Source organism: Rhinoderma darwinii, chromosome 2, assembly GCF_050947455.1.
Source record: "Rhinoderma darwinii isolate aRhiDar2 chromosome 2, aRhiDar2.hap1, whole genome shotgun sequence".
NCBI classification, from domain to species: Eukaryota; Metazoa; Chordata; class Amphibia; order Anura; family Rhinodermatidae; genus Rhinoderma; species Rhinoderma darwinii.
The window spans coordinates 361,741,050-361,759,320 of record NC_134688.1 but is presented as its reverse complement, the minus strand read 5'-3'; the positions used below and the strand labels follow the sequence as shown (position 1 = coordinate 361,759,320).

Below are 18,271 nucleotides of genomic sequence, written 5' to 3'. Positions count from 1 at the left end.
GCGGCGCGCGTGAAAATCACGCGCTTTGCACGGACGTATTTCACGTTCGTCTGAATAAGCCTTAAGAATGGGCCAGCTCGGAATCTATTAGCAAAGACCTTGATGACGCTTTACTTTTTTCTGAAGGAGGTGTCGGTGAAGCATGGGGGAGTTTCTTGATAGTATATGAATGACCCCATCTGTCAACCAGTTGAGGAGAAAAGCTATGGTATGGCCATGGCAGTGATGTGTTAACAAGCAGAATCAAGCTTTCCAAGGCTTCCGATAAAATCTCCGGTTGAGAGGGTTTTAGGAAACCATTGTATCCATTAGATATTTATTCTCCTTTACTTCAATAAGTACATTTGTTTGTTGTGATTCTTCTCTAGACAAGTTATTTAAAGCTGCATAGATTCTAGTTCACTTACTTTTTCCTCTCTTCTAGGAATCTAAGCAACAATAGAATTACAACTTTTGAAGTTGGATCTTTTGACAATTTATCGGGATCACTAATAGTGTTGAAGCTGAACAGGAACAAGATCAGTGTGATTCAGCCTAAAAGTTTGAAGCTCCCAAATTTGCATCACCTGTAAGTCCAGTGTCCTCAGATGCTCTAAGTCTGGACTCTGGAGGGTTTGGCAATCCTCTCATTGTAATTAATTTGGTAGACTGTCAGACCTCTTAATGAATAATGTTCCAGCTGCACTGTTTGCTGAGCACACAATGCTTGCTGGGGAACAGAAGTTCTGGCCTGCAGGCCGCAGTGCAGGATCTCCATTCCATTTTATACATATCCATTCATTTTATTATTAACTACTTGCAGACCTACCAACGTCTTTTTAAAGGGAACCTGTCAGGATGTTTATGTTGCCTCCGCTGAGGGCAGCATAAAGTAGTGTTAGACACACTGATTTTAGCTGTGGGCAAGGAGTCTGGCGTATGGCACCCTTGCATGTACGCTGCACTCCTTGCTCACAGCACTTGGCATCGCACTGCAATGTTCACTGTGTGTAAGTACACAAAATCCTCCACAAACCGATAAGTCACGCTCCATTTAAATCAGCGTGTTTGACACTACTTTTTTGCCCACAACGAGTGTAGCATCAATGACCTGACCGATTCCCTTTAAAGGCTTGTCCAGTTTAGAGAACTCATTTTTGTATGCCCCATTATGGAATAATGAGTTAATAGAGGAGGGCCCTCATTTCTTTGCCAAGATGGAGAGTGGTTACAAGAAGCTTTTCTCTCTGGAGGACCTGTCCTGCATTACACAGACCTCACATGGATATGAATGAGCACTGTATAATGCTTTACTTCCCCTGGTGTGGAACTGCAGAGAACTTAAAGAGGCTCTCACCACGTTATAAGTGGCCTATCTTCTACATAATGTGATCGGCGCTGTAATGTAGATTACAGCAGTGGTGTGCATTCATGTGCGTTGTTCACTATGTGCTGTCACTTACTCACACATTAACGTTACTGAAGTGTCTTGAGAGTGAATAGACATCGCTTCCAGCCAGGACGGGATGTCTATTCACAATCCCGACACTTTGGTAACGTTTGTGTGGGATTTAATGACAGCAAGCGTGATCTTGCCCACTTGGTCAAAAGCTAATAAACGCCCAGTTGGGCATTAAGAAAGTCATTAGCATAAATCTAAAATAGGTCATAACTTGCTTAAAATTGATCGTTTTTCGAAATAAAAAAACACTGTTGTAATCTACATTAGGCTGGGTTCACACAACCTATTTTCAGACGTAAACGAGGCGTATTATGCCTCGTTTTACGTCTGAAAATAGGGCTACAATACGTCGGCAAACATCTGCCCATTCATTTGAATGGGTTTTCCGACGTACTGTGCAGACGACCTGTCATTTACGCGTCGTCGTTTGACAGCTGTCAAACGACGACGCGTAAATTGACTGCCTCGGCAAAGAAGTGCAGGACACTTCTTTGCTACGTAATTTGAGCCGTCGTTCATTGAAGTCAATGAAGAGCAGCTCAAGATTTACGGGCGTCAAAGACGCCTCGCATAATGCGAGGAGGAGCTTTTTACGTCTGAAACTAGGCAGCTGTTTTCTCCTGACAACAGTGTCTTTTCAGACGTAAAGGCAAGCTAGCGTGTGAACATACCCTTACAGCGCCAATCACATTATGTAGAAGATAGGCCACTTATAATGTGGTGACAGAGCCTCTTTAAACACTTACTGCCAGGTTTCCCCACAGATTACAGCTGATCACTGGGGAGGTCCCACCAGGGAAGACACTATATCTGCTTATTGTCGAGACCTTTTTTACAAGTAGGAATTGTCCATTTTGGAGAACCCCTTTAAGGATTGGGCTGGACCAGATATGACTCAGCAGAGACGTTGTTAAATGTGTCTGGAGTGTGCAGCTGCAGGAGAGGAAAGGTTGCGGACAGAGTCAAACCCTTTGTCTTTGCATTCCTGGTCACGCAGTACTCTGCGCCTTGTATACAATGCAGTACGCTGCAATGATGTTTAATACGTGAGACACCACAATCACAGGGTAGATCTGGGTCTTAGCAGATTGAGTACATTCAAGGGGTTGTTAAAGGCTATGTAAACCTATTGAATACCTTTTTTTTTTTTTTTTTTTTTTTTATATATATATATATATATATATATATAAGACCGTCAGCGTGATTGGTGCAACTTTATAAATAGTTTTCATTACAAATAATTTTTACCTTTTGAGATACAGCTGCTCTGTATTCCCTATACAGAGCAGCTGTATCGTTCGCTAAATCCTGCTTCCGTCAGGTCCGCGGTACTGACGGGTTCAGTGAAAAGCGGCTCAACAAAGGATCCACCTGTAATCGATCACATCTAAATTCTTAACTTAGATGTTACAAATTACAGGTGGATCCTGTGTGTCAATGAACCCGTCAAGCCCGTGGGACCGAAGGATTCAGGTCATATCGAAAGGTACAGCTGCTCTGTATAGAGAATACAGAGCTGCTGTATCTCAAAAAGTAAAATTTATTTTTTATTAACTACTTATAAAGTTGCACCAATCACACTGACTTTTTTTTTATTGAAAAAAAATATATATGTCATTCAAAGGTTTACAACATAGCCTTTAAGTTACAAAATGTTGAAATGTCACGGAAGGTCTCTTATGACCTTTTGGGGGGCACAAATATAAAAAATATATACAGAAGTTAAATAACAAAAAAAAGCACCAAACCAATATTCATTACAATAAAGTAAAAATCAAAAAGTTGAGATTTTTTTTTAATAAAGCAAAGTTTGCATGATCCGATTACCAGTTTATATATTTTTTTTTAATACAGAGATTTGTTATTTTGTAAACTATGTAATGAAGTTTTTTTTTCCCCCATTATTCCTTCTTTCAGTGAATTGAGACGTAATAGAATTCAAATTGTGGAGAGCCTGACTTTTCAAGGCCTGGACTCATTAAAATCGTTAAAAATGCAGAGAAACGGAATTGGCAAACTAATGGATGGTGCTTTTTTTGGATTGGACAATATGGAACAGCTGTGAGTTTGTTTTTTTTGTTTTTTTAATTCCTGTTTTAGGGTGCCCTAAACACAATTCTCAAGATCTGCATCTAGCAAACCTTACTGGATGTTACCCAGGTTCCTCCAAGGCCAGATTTAGAGGAGGCAGATTGTTATGCAATGCACACGGTGAAATCCATAGCAAAACTGCAGTCAAATTTGTGACCATGTTGTACCTGGAGGTGTTGTCTTAATATGTCTGAAAACGTTAATAAATAAACGCATTTTGACGCATGTGTGAAGTGAACGCAGCCTATAAAGTGGCATTAGAGCTCCATTAACTGGTTGCTGACACAGGACGAGTATGCTCGTCCTGAGCAGCGAGCACTTCGCGCATTAGGACGAGCATACTCGTCCTGTGTGACAGCCGTCCCTGCGCGCGTCTGTGCGCGCGATCGAGAGCGGGGCAACGGCTGTAATACACAGCCACGGCCCCGCTCTGACAGCGGAGAGGAGAGAAACCTCTTCTCTCCACTGTTAACCCTTTGAACGCCGCGATGACAGCTGATCGCGGCGTTCAAGGAGAGGGGACTGCACATTGATCCCGTCACAGAAAATAACTGACGCGATCAAAGCCAACAACTCGTATGGCCAGACAGCCCAGGGTCCAGTGAAGGACCCCAGGGCTGTCTGAACATATTTCCTGTTGTTAGGGCATACTGAGGTATGCCCTAACAACTGCCTGTGTACGATCAGTAACAGGCTAATGTACTGGCATATAGATCTATTACAGTTACAAAATAAAAATCAAAATGATAAATCCCTTTATGGGATTAAAAAAAAAAGTTAAATGAATGTAAAAAAAAAATAATGGTAAATAAATAAATAAAAAGTAAATAAAATACACAAACACACATTTTTTATAATAAATCAACTTTTTAAAATATAAGTCCCAAAACATGAAATAATATAGACATATTTGGTATCGCCACGACCATAACAACCTGTACTACAAATGTATACCATTATTTATGAAGATCAGTGTATGGTGTAAAAAAAAAAAAAATTAAAACTGCTGCACAACTGCTTTTTTTTCTGCATTTTAATCTAATTAAAAATTTATAGAAATTAAACAATAATGTATTTGTACCAAAAAATGTTACGTACATAAAGTACAACTCGTCCCGCAAAAAACAAAGTCTCATACAACTACGTCGTACAAAAAATAAAAGCGTTATGAGCGTCGGGATGCAAAGAGGGAAATTTAAAAAAAATTGCTCTGTCCTCAAGGCTAAAATTGGCCGTGTCCTTAAGGGGTTAATATGTCTCTTTGGTGGAATATCCGTGATCACTCTCCCTCATTCATCACATTTTAAAAAGCTTTAGGCCTCATCTGTTATTTTCTTCAGGGTGCCATCCGTTTTTTTAACTGATAGCACCCTGACACATTCATTTCTATGGGGCCATTCACACTTCCGTTGTTGTGACGGTTCCGTTCGTCCGTTGCGTCAAAAGTAGTGCATGTCCTACTTTGGTCCGTCGTTCAGTAACCATGGGGCCCATTGAAGTCTATGGGTCCGTTAAAATAACGGACGGCACACGGAAGGCATCCATGCGCTGTCCGTTTTTCACAATTTGTTGCTAAGCAATGGCAGGGTGTGCCAAAATTCCCTGCATTCAACACACAATGGAATTTAACGGACCGTTTAAAACGGAAGACGAATGGAAGCAAGAGCATTCATCTTAATGGAACGGACACTGAGTGACAACAGAAACCACACGGATGTCACAACGGACTCACGGATCCGTTTTAAATGGACGTGAAAACGGTGAAGGATGTGTGCATCAGGCCTTGCACAAAAACAAAACCCTTGGGCCTCTTTCTGCTTATATACCTTTTAGCTATGTAAATCTTTCCGTGCACATTTTGCATGCAACTCCTTGCTCAGCTTGTTGTTTTCCCTGTCCACTTGAGTGCTTGTAAGGGGGGTTCACACTGCGTTTTTGTTGCGGTTTTAGCTTGCATTATGGTTGATGACCTCACTTTGAAAGACATAGGATTTTATCTACCAAAAGAAACAAAAAAAGCCACATAAACGCACCGTATGGACCCAGCCTAACATCTTCCCTTCATGTCTCTGTCCTTGTCAATTAACAATGCTTTGGTTTACATAACATTAGGTTTTTACTTTGGTGTTTTATATTAGTAGAATTGTGATCCTATTTCCGTAGACTACTTGTTATGGTGGGCGTTTGAATGCATTAAATCTGGTCGTGATCTACGTTCAATCTTGCCCTTTGTTGAAGAGTAATTGTTGTGATTTGATCTCCTGCAGCGAGTTAGAATATAATAATGTCACAGACATTAACAAAGGCTGGCTATATGGACTACGATCCCTACAACAGCTTTACATGAGTCAGAATGCAGTGAACCGGATCAGTCCAGATGCGTGGGAGTTCTGCCAGAATCTCTTGGATCTGTAAGTATTCAACTGCATCCCTCTTTGTGTTATTTGTGGGACGTTATGCAAGATCCATTCTTGCTGTGGTATTTTTCTTTTCCACATCTGTGTGCCAGCCACACGAGTTTTATTATTCCACCGGGTAATTACTATGGATGGACCTCCTCAGATTGTCACTCTGCTAACCAGCTTGAATTCAGGCATCTATTTTAAGGAGCACTCTACTTGTTCCTACTGTTGGATTTGCACCCCTCTCTTTTCCTCCTATGGTTAACGAGAGTATGTAAAGGAGATGGCCACTTTAAGGTGCATTCCAAACAGCCTTTTTTGTACGTTTACAATTTGACCTTATTTGCAGTTTAACACAGTTTTCCCACGGTCCTAAGCCATTCCACCTTATGACCGTGGTTTTCTTATGGCTACGCCTCCCATTCATGATATGGCCGAGAATGGAGGCGCATGTGACTAGACACGTCGCTCTGCATCCTCTATTATAACACCGTGTCCTGGAAACTGGCGCAGTGTGTTACAATGGATTATGCAGAGGGTCTAGTCACATGCTGCATTGCATCCTTGGATATATTATGAATGGGAACCCACATCTGTCATAACACGGGGAAAACCAGGCTGAACTGAAAATAAAGTTAAATAGTAAGTTTACTCAAATACTGCTTAGAATGCACTACTGATAGTTTCCTTAAAGTGGCCATCCCCCTTAAAGAGTCTTAAGACCATTGTTTTATACAACGATGATATGCCTTCATTAGCTGCATTCCTCTGCCACCTGCTTTTCATTTTTATCTTATATTTTATAGTGTATTGCCTTTTTCTCTGCTCTCCAAGTCAGCCCTGCTTATCACCTATACACAGGATGTATTTGATCACCGGGGTCACACCGCTCGGCAATCTATCAGTCCCATAGAGAATGAATAGAGCGGCCGCGCACAAGCATGACCACCGCTCCGTTCAAACAGGGGACTCGAGACCCTTGTTCTCATCCCAGCGATCAAGCACTTATAATTTTTCCTGTGAATAGTTGATAAAATGCTGTGGTGGGATAAACCCTTTTACTTATCAAACGCAGAAGGCAGACCTGGAGGCCTTCACTAATCCTCCAGCTGTCATGGCAACTGCTCGCCAGCCCCTTCCTCTGTCCGACCACTCAGATACTGCTGGTGCTATTGACGGTGGCATCAGAGGCATCTGCGCTCCTGGCCGTATAAAAAAACAAAACAAAACGGCTTCCACCTCTTATGGTGCGGGCTCCGCTCCAGAGCCCACTCCATATTGTTAAAGCGCACATTCGCCGTACATGTAAAGCATATGTCACTATGGGAGTTAAGTTTTTTTTTTTCTCGGTTTTATAGACCTAAAACGTAATCACTGTATTAACCCCTTAGTGACCAGCCCATTTTAAACCTTGATGACCAAGCTATTTTTTACATTTTTTTTTTTCCATCGTCTCCTTCCAAGAGCTATACATTTTTTTTATTTTTCCGTCGACAAATCTGCATAAGGACTTGTTTTTTGCCGGACAAGTATTCCTTAAAAACACCATTTTGGGGTACATTTAATTTATTGATTAACTTTATTTGGGGCGTAATAGAAAAAACCCCAGCAATTTTGCCACTTTTTTTGCATCTTTAATTTATGCCGTTTTACCGTGTGATATAAATACCAACTTTATTCAGCGGGTCGTTACGATTGAGAAAATACCAAATTTATATTGTTTTCTTGTGTTATACTAATTTCACACAGTAAAAACAGTTTTTTTCAAAATTGTGTTTTTGTGTCTCCATATTTGAAGAGCCATAACTTTTTAATTTTTTTTGCCGATGCAGCTTTATGAGGGCTTTTTTTTTTTTTTTTTTGCGGGACGACTTTGTAGTTTTTATCGTTACCTTTTTGGAGTACATGCGACTTTTTGATCACTTTTTTTTTTTTTTTTAAGGCAGGCTGAACAAAAAAACAATTCTGACTTTGTTTGTTTTATTTTTTACAGCGTTCGCCAAGCGGGTTAAATAACATAATAGCTGTATAGTCAGGGTCGTTACGGATGCGGCAATACCAAATATTTGTAACTTTTTTTTTTTTCATAATAAAGCATTTTGTAAGGGGAAAAAGTGGGTTTTTCATTTTTTTTCCACTTATTTATTAATAACTTTGTTTAAACGTTTTTTTTGTTTTTTTTTTACTAGTCCCACTAGTGGACTTCACTATGCGATCGTCCGATCGCTTTTATAATACACTGCAATGTTTCTGTATTGCAGTGTATTACTGCCTGTCCATTTACAACAGAGGCATGACCTTGCAGGCATCCACTACAGTCAGACCTGGGGCCTATATTAGGCAGACCTGGGGGCCTATATTAGGCCCCCGGCTGCTATAGAAGACACTGACACCCTGCGATCTCATAGGGTGCCAGTGTGATTTCGATCCGCCTGCTCGGGCAGCGCTGCCCCAATTTCTCAGCTACTGGAGGTAGTTGTGAACAGAGTTTTAACTTCTCCCGGCGCCGCAGATTTTATTCTGATGCAGCGCCGTGAAAATCTATATATGCGTATGCATCAGAATAAAGCCCGTTAGGGGCCACCGGGAAAAGGCGTATTGGTGGTCACCAACGGGTTAATGAAAAGTTTTGTTTACAACTTTTTAATAAACTTTGTGTTTCAATTCCTCACCATTTCCAAGATACTTGTTAGCTGTCAGTGAATGCAACTACTTGTTTGAATTCTATAGGGCAGCAAATCCATACATACCTATTCATGGATTGATACAATTGTATGCAGTCTCCGCAATGGCGGTGAGCAGCACAGATCCACTTCTCTTCTGATAGCTGGACTAAGTATATACCTTTTTGCTGCCTATGAATGTAAACGAGTGTTTTAATTCACTGACCACAAAGATCTTCAAAATGGTGTAGAACTGAAGCACAAAGTTTATTAAAAAGTTGCCGAACTTTGTTTATACTTCTAATAGGAAATCTATTGATGTGTGTATATAGGTGCAAAGCCATGCTGGTTACTGTAGTACACCATCAATTCAAGGCAATTGAAAAATGTGCCAGTGTTGTTAACGCTTGTTCTGTCTTTTTCATAGTCTGTGTTTGTCTTTTGCCTCCCCAGAGACCTGTCATACAACCAGCTGAACCGTTTGGATGAGTTTGCATTTGTTGGACTTAGCTCACTGGAAAAATTGAACCTCGGGGATAACAGAATAAATCATATTGCTGAAGGTGTTTTTAAGGAACTCGTAAATCTGGTGACATTGTAAGTGTCATGAATTAAAACACAATTTTCTGTCTGTTGTGTGAGCTAAAGTTTAAAGGGGTCATCCAATGTCTCAGTTTCTGTTCAACCTACCACATCCACCCAAATATTAGATCTAAATGCTTTAGACATGTCTTTGGGTAAAATCTAGCAAGGGCTTTAGGGTTCTATTAATGTTATTTGCAATGTGTTTTTGTCTATTTTCCATTTGCAACTCTGTACTGGACTATTCAGTAAAATCCCTTTTCCAATAGTCATAATAGAGATCCCATTGGTAGTTACAGCATTGCGCCACCCCCCTCTAGAAAAATAGTTTCCCATGCTCTCTAATTCCCCTGAGTGGGGACCTCTACTACTTCAGTAGGCACGGTAGTCCTCCCTTCCCACAGTTCCCCAGTAGTCGCAGCTGCCCCGCAACACACAACAAGCTGTCAGCGACCGCTTCTTGCATTTGCCACCTTGTGATGAAGGGCAGGGAGCCAAACCCAGTTGCCTAAGCTGATGTCAGGCTTTGTCCAGCCCTGCTACCTTTGCAATGCTTTTTTTTTTTATTGGTTATTTGCTTCCGCAAAGCAAAATGAAGCAACTTTCTAACTAGTCTTCATAAAAATTAAAATAAAAAAAATCTCCTACCATTTTGCTGCTGTAAAGTCTGTGTTAGTGCTTCCCCTAGCTAGTTGTCCTTCTGGTTTTGACAGCACATTTCTTCTTCTGTGTGAGCTCGCTCTGCCCCCTCCCCCACTCAGTGTAGCAGCAGGGAGAAGGTGTAGAGGATCTGAGTTCAGGGAGGACAGATCACATAGGCTGTCAGTATCTGAGTAAATACGGAGGCAAGCACAGCGGAAGGGGCAATCATACGCTGTGTAAAGGGGGTTTTACACAGGATGTTTTTTCGGGCAGACCAGCGTTCATATAACGCTCGTTGCAGATAATTGCCTTGTGTAAACAGAGGAACGATCAGCAGATTAACGAGCAAACGCTCGATCATCTGCTGGTCGGATCGTTTTAAAAGTTAAATATTATCGTTGTCGGCAGCGCATCTCGCTATGTAAACATCGGAATAACGACCGCTCGTTCTCATCCATGGCTCCGTGTGACAGGAGCAAACAAGTGCCGATCAATGATGTCTCGTTGATCGGTGCTCGCTGCATCGGCCGCTTATCGGCCGGTGTAAAAGGGCCTTAAGAGTAAAGAAAGATGAAAGAGAAGAAATCACTCATGGACTGTAGACGAAGAAAGCGGTAGAATAAAGCTTCTGAAAATGAATGCACTAAGCCTCAAACTTAGTGCAACTTTTTAACTCCAGGCAACCACTAACATAAAAAAAAATGTTTAATGTCAAAGGTGTCGAGACTTTTAAGGGCATCATCTTAAAATAAGAGTACCAAGTAAAAGCCTGTATAGCAGAATAACTGTATTGGAAAACTGGATGACAACCCCTATGCAAGGTGTTTTTGTCAGCCATTCGCCAGCAAGAAACAGATATTACTAAGCCCTGGATAAAAACTACATTTTGTCCCTTCAAAGATACACATTTTACTTCATGCATTGGTAAAATAATTTTACTTTCCCATTATCTGTGTATCTGTTCTTCAGTGCCGTAGTACTCTAAACCTCTGCTGAAGAAAGGGGCTGCCCCAACTTGACAGTGTGTAGTTCTGAGGCTGGGTTCACACAACCTATTTTCAGGTGTAAACGAGGCGTATTATGCCTCGTTTTACGCCTGAAAATAGGGCTCCAATACGTCGGCAAACATCTGCCCATTCATTTGAATGGGTTTGCTGACGTACTGTGCAGACAACCTGTCATTTACGCGTCGTCGTTTGACAGCTGTCAAAAGACGACGCGTAAAATTACAACCTCGTCAAAAGAAGTGCAGGACACTTCTTGGGACGTTTTTGGAGCCGTTTTCTCATAGACTATTGAAAACGGCTCCAAAAACGGCCGAAAAAACGGCGCGAAAAACGTGAGTTGCTCAATAAACGTCTGAAAATCAGGTGCTGTTTTCCCTTGAAAACAGCGCCGTATTTTCAGACGTTTTTGGCTCAGCGTGTGAACATACCCTAACAGAATGCAGGCAATGAAAAAAGATTTTAACAAGCAGAGCGGTCAAATTCTTTAGCACCATGGTGGTTAGTATATATTAAAAGCAAAATGTCGGCTCTTATTAAGCCTGAGAACTGTGACCGTAACAATCCTGCCACCAATGAGCACCTTCAAAGTCTGTGTGTCTTAATTAAATGTGATGGTATTATTGCTGGTGTTTACCCACTGAAGAAATACTATATTTAAAGGCTATGTACACCTTTGAAAAGTTTTGAAAAAGGGTATCCTAGTGTTTGGTGCAACTTTGTAATTACTTTTTATTGAAAAACATATTAACTTTTTCAGATACATTTGCTTTGTACACCCTGAGCTCTGAATCCGTTACGTCAGCGGGACTGACGGGTTCAGTATCGGTGGACAGGCACGCAGGATTGAGCTTCTATCGATCACATCAAAGCTCATAACTTAGAGGTGATTGATAACAGGTGGATCCTGCGCATCCGAAACACGCAGGACCCGCTGTCACTGAACCCGTAAGTCACGCACCCTATCTCTCTGACCATATGCTGTGAGCCTTTTTGGCTGGAACAATCAATTTTTCAGCTAGTGGTTGCTAGGGCTATATACTACAAGAGGAGTTCTGGTCTTTAGTTATATGCTTTTAAATACCGCCTCCTATCCCTGACCACTTGCTGAGCCTGAACATATGTACTTGTGGGCCATATGAGCCAATTTTATACTATATTAATAAAATTAATTTTAATTCGTTCTAATCAGTAAATAAAAAAAAAAAACCCTAACCAAAAACTTGGGCAACTTTCTATACGGGTCAGTTCGCACGTAGCGTAAATACAGCAGATTTTCCGCAACGGATTTCGTTGCATCAAATTTGCATCATAATACATTAGCACCAAAGTGGATGAGATTTAAACAAATCTCATCCACACGTTGCGTAAATGCTAAGTGGGAAAAAAACACTCAAATTGACGTGCGGTTTTTCATTCCGCAGCATATCAATTGTATTTGCCGAAACGCTACTTATTTGTTGTGGGTTTTTCCCATTGAGTTTAATGGGGAGGTAAAACCCGCAACAAATAGCAGATGTTGCGGTTTTTTTTTGCGGTGGAAAGGCAGTGATTCAGCTGCAAAAAAAACGCAACTCGTATACTTACCCAGAATTCTGTGTTTCTGCGTCCTGGCCGGCCTTCTGGGATAATGTTTCATCCCATGTGATCGCTGCAGTCATTCACCGGCTGAAGCGGTCACATGGGATAAAACGTCATCCCAGGAGGCTGGCCTGCAGGACGGTGGTGGGACGCGTCACCATGGCGACGCAAGTATGAAAATTTTTAAAACCTTTTTATAGGTGGTTTTCCACGGCGGACAGTACGGTTGAAAAGCTGCACCACAATACGGTGCGGTTTTTCCGCTGGAATTCCTTGCGGTGCACAGGGCAGAAACGCATATCCGCCCGGTGATAACATACCCTAAAACCGCATGCAATTTTGCTACAGTTTTTGATCATGTGGCACACCGCCACTAAGTGTACATGCACCTTGAAACTGTAGTATTATTTTTGGGGAATTTAAATTGGTTAGGCTTTGATATTTACGTTTTAATCAAATTCTATTTGCACAGACTATGGTAATTGTATGGAAAATTATCTTTCTGCTTCCTAATTCTTCATCTAAAGTTTCAGCCCCCCCCCCCCCCCTTCTATTTCCACTGTAGCTGAGAAAGATGTCTGAATGCATTGATATTCTGTTAACCTTTGTGCAACCTCTCTAATGCAATAATTAAAACCAATCTGGGAGAGTTAGAGCCTCATGAAAGGGAACAAGAATACATTAATTAGGACCTTTTTTTGTGGTTCAGGAAGGGCGTAACGACAAATGACAGGCAGACTATGCAGTTCAGGGTCATCAGATGTTCACAAGCAGGAGGGCCGCGCTGATTAACAGGGCTCCAGTCGCTGATGCTTAACCAAGCATGAACCAGGGAACCTTCACTCAAGGAAGTGGACTTGGTCTTCCTCCGCACAGTCCTTTAGTTAACCATATGAATACCTGAGAAAGATAAGGCTTTACTGAATAAGTGACAAGTCCTTGTTTCCAAAATATCAGTTTCATGTTAAGCTTTGGAAGTTTAAAGTCACTTCTAGCTTGTAATGACAAGTCTCCAAAGATCTGTTGTACACTTTTGTATGTCCAAATCCTATTTAATTTGTTACTGTATGTTATCAGCGCCCTTTCCCTCAGAAAATTAATAGAGCACATGTAAATGTCTTTCTTATACTGCTTTGTAGTTAATGTTAATCTTACTCCCTGTACAGAGCAATTTCAGGCAGGCGAAATGCTGTCTATATTGCGATTCAGTGGGACAAGCAACGGGTACTCAAGATAATGCCTCCCCGTGAACATTGCCCTATCTCAAATCCCTCCAGTTCATATACATGTAGAAAAAAAAATTGTCAATTATATTATCGGCGCTCTTTTATAAATATTCATTTTAGGCTTTGTGCTGCTTTTCAAAAAAACTCCTGTAACCTCATGTCTGCTACTGAATGACTGACTAACTGCTGACTCCTTAGTGCTGTTAATTCGCATGTGAACAATGTTTATCTTTATGGCCCTCGCAAGCTAATTATTTACTGTGAACACTAAACAAGGAGCAATTAAAGGGACTTTTTCACCCGCTGACAATAGCGAGCACCGATCAATGAGACATCGTAGCTATGGATGGGGACTAGCGGTCGTTACTCCGATCGCTCGTCCCCATACATTATTGTCATGTCGGCAGATGTACTGCCGACAACGATAATATTTAACTTTTTTAAAACTATACGATCAGCAGATGATCGAGCGTTTTCTCATTCATCTGTTAATCGCTGCCCTGTTTACACAGGACAATATGAACACTCTTCTGCATGATAATTGCCCAGTGTAAAACCCCCTTAATAGTATGTTCCCATTTGCTTTAAATATAGTTTCCTTACAAGCGCCTCGCCCCCCTCATTGCTTACCGGGCAGAACGCCATACATTTTGGAGTGGCTGTGCCTAGTATTGCAGCTCAGTCCCATTCAATTAAATAAGATTAAGCTGAAATATAAGGCACAGCCACTACAAAATGGCCGATTTACTTTGCTGATCGGTAGAGGTACTGAGAATTTGGGACACACCAATCTGATATTGTTGGCCTATAGAATAGGTCGTCAATCTTAAAGTCCCAAGAAAAACCTCTTTAAGCACAATTACAGATTATTTGACATTTAATCTATTTGAATTTGCTAGGCCCACTTCATATTGTATAACCTACAAAATGAAGTCTAAAAAAATTGAATAAAATACATAATGGAATAACCATATAAAAGTTAAATGACAATACAATTTCAAAATAGTTAATAGTTCTACAAGAGAAAAGGACCGCTCACTGTGTAACTCACAAGATATAATAGAATCAGACCCCATTACTGCACAGACTACATAGTATATACATAGGTCCAAGTGCTATGGCAAATACAAAGTGGTCAATGCATGAGTTACAACAAGGAGTATCAACGCACTGAGCGTCCACCCCGAAGTGCGTTTCGGCGCAAGACTAAGACATTTTGTGCCAAAACACGTTGGGGTGGACGTTTCCTGTGTTGATACTCCCACAACAACTTCATATGGGTATATTCTATCCCTTTACTTATTTGTCTATACGATCATGTAAACTTGTTGTAACTCATGTGTTGACCACTTTGTATTTGCCATAGCACTTGGACCTATGTATATACTATGTAGTCTGTGCAGTAATGGGGTCTGATTCTATTATTATATCTTATGTGAGTCACACAGTGAGCTGTCCTTTTCTCTTGTAGGACTGTAACTTTTATATGGTTATTCCAATAAAGTATTTTTTTCAATCTTCTATATTTGATTTTGTAGCATCAAGTTTTTTTTTAAGGTTATATATTGCACTGTTTGATGTGTTCAGGAATTCACCCTGGAATCTACTCCCACCATTATTGACACCTGTTGTACTTATTTGGGGTTCTTGCTGCAGTGTTTTGGCTTATCCACTTCACATTTTGGTTTACCCCTCTGTAGAAAGTATACATCGTGAGGACTCCCAACGTATATCTCTGACGGAAATCTGCAACGTATCCCAACGTATGGTTTACCGTTGGATACGTTGTCCTGGGAGATTTCAAGCAGACCATCAGCTCTGTCCGGGGACTCCTGCTCTGGAATCTTCTGAGGTTACTGTCCATATATAGACAGTATTTGTATGAACTTCCCCAGGGCCGCAGTCACCGGGCACAGTAGCGTCAATAATTGATCTGCCAGAAGACTGGCCCTGGGGAAAGTCCTGACGTCACTGTCCATACGTGGACAGTAATGTCAGGAACTTCTCCAGGGCTGGAGTCCACGGGCAGAGCGGTAGTGCAGGAAGCTCCATCGACACAACTGTCCACGTATGGACAGTTATGTCACTGAAGTTTCCTGACATATGCAGAATCCCGCAGGATGGAATAGATGTGAAGAGGGCCTTATGTACTTTGATACTTCCTGTGATTGTATTAAAGTCTATTTTAATTGTAATTTTTTATTTTTTTCTTAAGTTGACACGAACTACCTAATATATATCAACTTTGTAATTTACTTACTGTTAAAATGTATTTGTTTTATCCATGCACATTCAGTGTGAAGTTACTACCATTAGTTTTCTCCCTTTGTGTAATCTTCTGTCCACCCCCTGTTGTCAAGAAAAATCCCTCACTAGTTACAGAGCAGAAGATATGGACAGCAGAAAGTGTGTGGGGAGTGTCTCTTCACTGCTTGCCTATACAAGTCTATAGAGAAGGGAGAGGAAGCAGAAGGAGGAATCTGGAAGAGAGAGACAGACGCTGCCAATAGAGGTCTATGGAGGGGGCAGGGTGGAGCAGAGAGAGAAAGGCACAGTAGTCCTACGTCTTCTGGGAAGAGTTCTATCTCACCACAGTGCTGGATTCTCAGCTACATCTCACTACTGCTGTATAAAGTCTTCTATTCTGCTGCAGCTACTATATATGGATAGATAGAGATAGGAGAGAAGGATTCTCCTCTACTATCGGTGCAGTATATATGAGACATGATAGCCGTTAGGCTCCATCCAGTAGCTCCGAGACATCTGAAAATTAGAGAGACACCCTACAGAGGGGGAAAACTGCTAAAAAAAAAAATGCAGAATACATGTCATATAATGCTCAGAAATAGTATTATTTCTCATGTACACACATATGACAACTTATTCTTAAGTCACATGAAAAGTTAGATACCCTGTATAAATAATGAAAAGAATTAGCCTAGTTGCCTATAGCAATTAACTGAAGCTCAGTTTGCATTTATTAAAATACAAGCTGCGCTGTGATTGGTTGCTCTAGTGTATCTACAGATCTGAAAAATGGATCATAACAGATCAGTCATGTTTCCTGTTAAATGAAAGCCATGGGGCCAGTGTGAACGGAGCCTTCGTTAATTTATTTTGATTTATATATTTACAAATTAACTTTAATTGAATGGTGCAAAAAATGGTGTAATAATTGAATAAATATCTGCTTAATATAGGGACCTGCGAAACAATGAAATCTCCTGGGCTATTGAAGATTCCACTGAAGCATTTTCTGAACTATCGAAGTTACATACCCTGTAAGTGGCAAATACCCTATTATGCGTATTACTGCCCCAAATAAAGATTCTAGTAGCACATCAACTAAATAATACAGCAGGGGTCATGAACCTTTGGCTCTCCAGCTGTTGAGAAACTACAACTCGCAGCATACCCTGGCATCCAAAGGCTTTATACAGCATTCAGTTTGTGTTTTATTGTAACTTGCTTATCTGCATTAAAGCAGTCTCCTTTTGTGTCTGATCTGCTTTAGATATAAGTTTTGGCCACTGCTTCAATGTTGCCTTTTTTTTAATACGTCACATTATAAGTGCCAGAGCTGCTGTAGACTTGGGTGTGTTTTAAAGACCACATTATAAGTGGCCTATATTGTACACGATGTGATCGGCGCTGTAATGTAGATTACAGCAGTGTTTTTTATTTAGAAAAACGATCATTTTTGACGGCGTTATGACCTATATTAGCTTTATTCTAATGAGTTTCTCAATGGACAACTGGGCGTGTTTTACTATATGACCAAGTGGGCGTTGTACAGAGAGACTCCAGGGACCCTAGAGATAAGACAGGAGTGGTTTTCACTGCTTTTGTCTTCTCTATTCTCTTGTACACATCAGTCAATGAGCTTTGTGTATGGAATAGAAGCAGCGCCGCTACCTCTATTGGTCTGGGTTGTCATGTGACTGGTCACATGATTGCCGGGATGCCGGTAGTAGGAGGCTGCTGCTGGGTCTAACTAGATCCAGCACAGCCCTGACAGTGACAATAGTCACTATAACAGGGCTAGTTTCCACGATAACTGGGGCTGCTGTGTAACCCCAGTTACAGAGAAACGGTATAGTGTCAAAAAAATAAAATGAAATAAATTCCCCCATATGTCTTTTTGACCTTTTGAGAGGCAGGCCATAGTGATAAAAAAAATATACGTAATAATTAAATATAAAATACCCCCTTCAAAAAAACACCCCTCTCGCCAATCATTGTCTTAATGCATATGTAATATGTCAAAATTTACCGTAGACAATGCCGATCACAAATAAAAAGTGTATTTTAGGGTAACACTATTAGTACCAGAAAAGTTATTATTTTTTATCAAACTATAAGCTTAAAAATTCTAAAAAAAACAAAAACTATGTATATAAACATAAGAGAAACCTGCATTGATCACAAAAAATACAATTTGCGTTACTAGCCAAACAAATAAGTTATAGCTGTTTAACTCGTACTAAAATTTGCAAACCTATTCCTGGTCCTGAACTGGTTAATAAATGTCTAAAAATGTTTTATAACACTAAACGCATATTAAGAAACAAAAAAGTTTATACGTTTTTAGTGACAGTTCTTTTTCCATCTCCTACTGGGGCCTGCTCTCCTCCATACC

At 40.6% G+C, this 18,271-nt stretch overlaps 1 protein-coding gene across 1 annotated transcript in view; it reads left to right on the top strand.

Annotated features, from left to right (window-relative positions):
- Nucleotides 1–18,271, top strand: part of LRIG2 (leucine rich repeats and immunoglobulin like domains 2) — an 86,942-nt gene that overhangs the window by 44,236 nt on the left and 24,435 nt on the right. Inside the window, exons 5-9 of the mRNA XM_075853848.1 lie at nucleotides 425–568; nucleotides 3,359–3,502; nucleotides 5,800–5,943; nucleotides 9,051–9,194; nucleotides 16,833–16,913. Of these exons, the coding sequence (XP_075709963.1) occupies nucleotides 425–568; nucleotides 3,359–3,502; nucleotides 5,800–5,943; nucleotides 9,051–9,194; nucleotides 16,833–16,913 (657 nt within the window). The remainder of the gene's footprint in view (nucleotides 1–424; nucleotides 569–3,358; nucleotides 3,503–5,799; nucleotides 5,944–9,050; nucleotides 9,195–16,832; nucleotides 16,914–18,271) is intronic.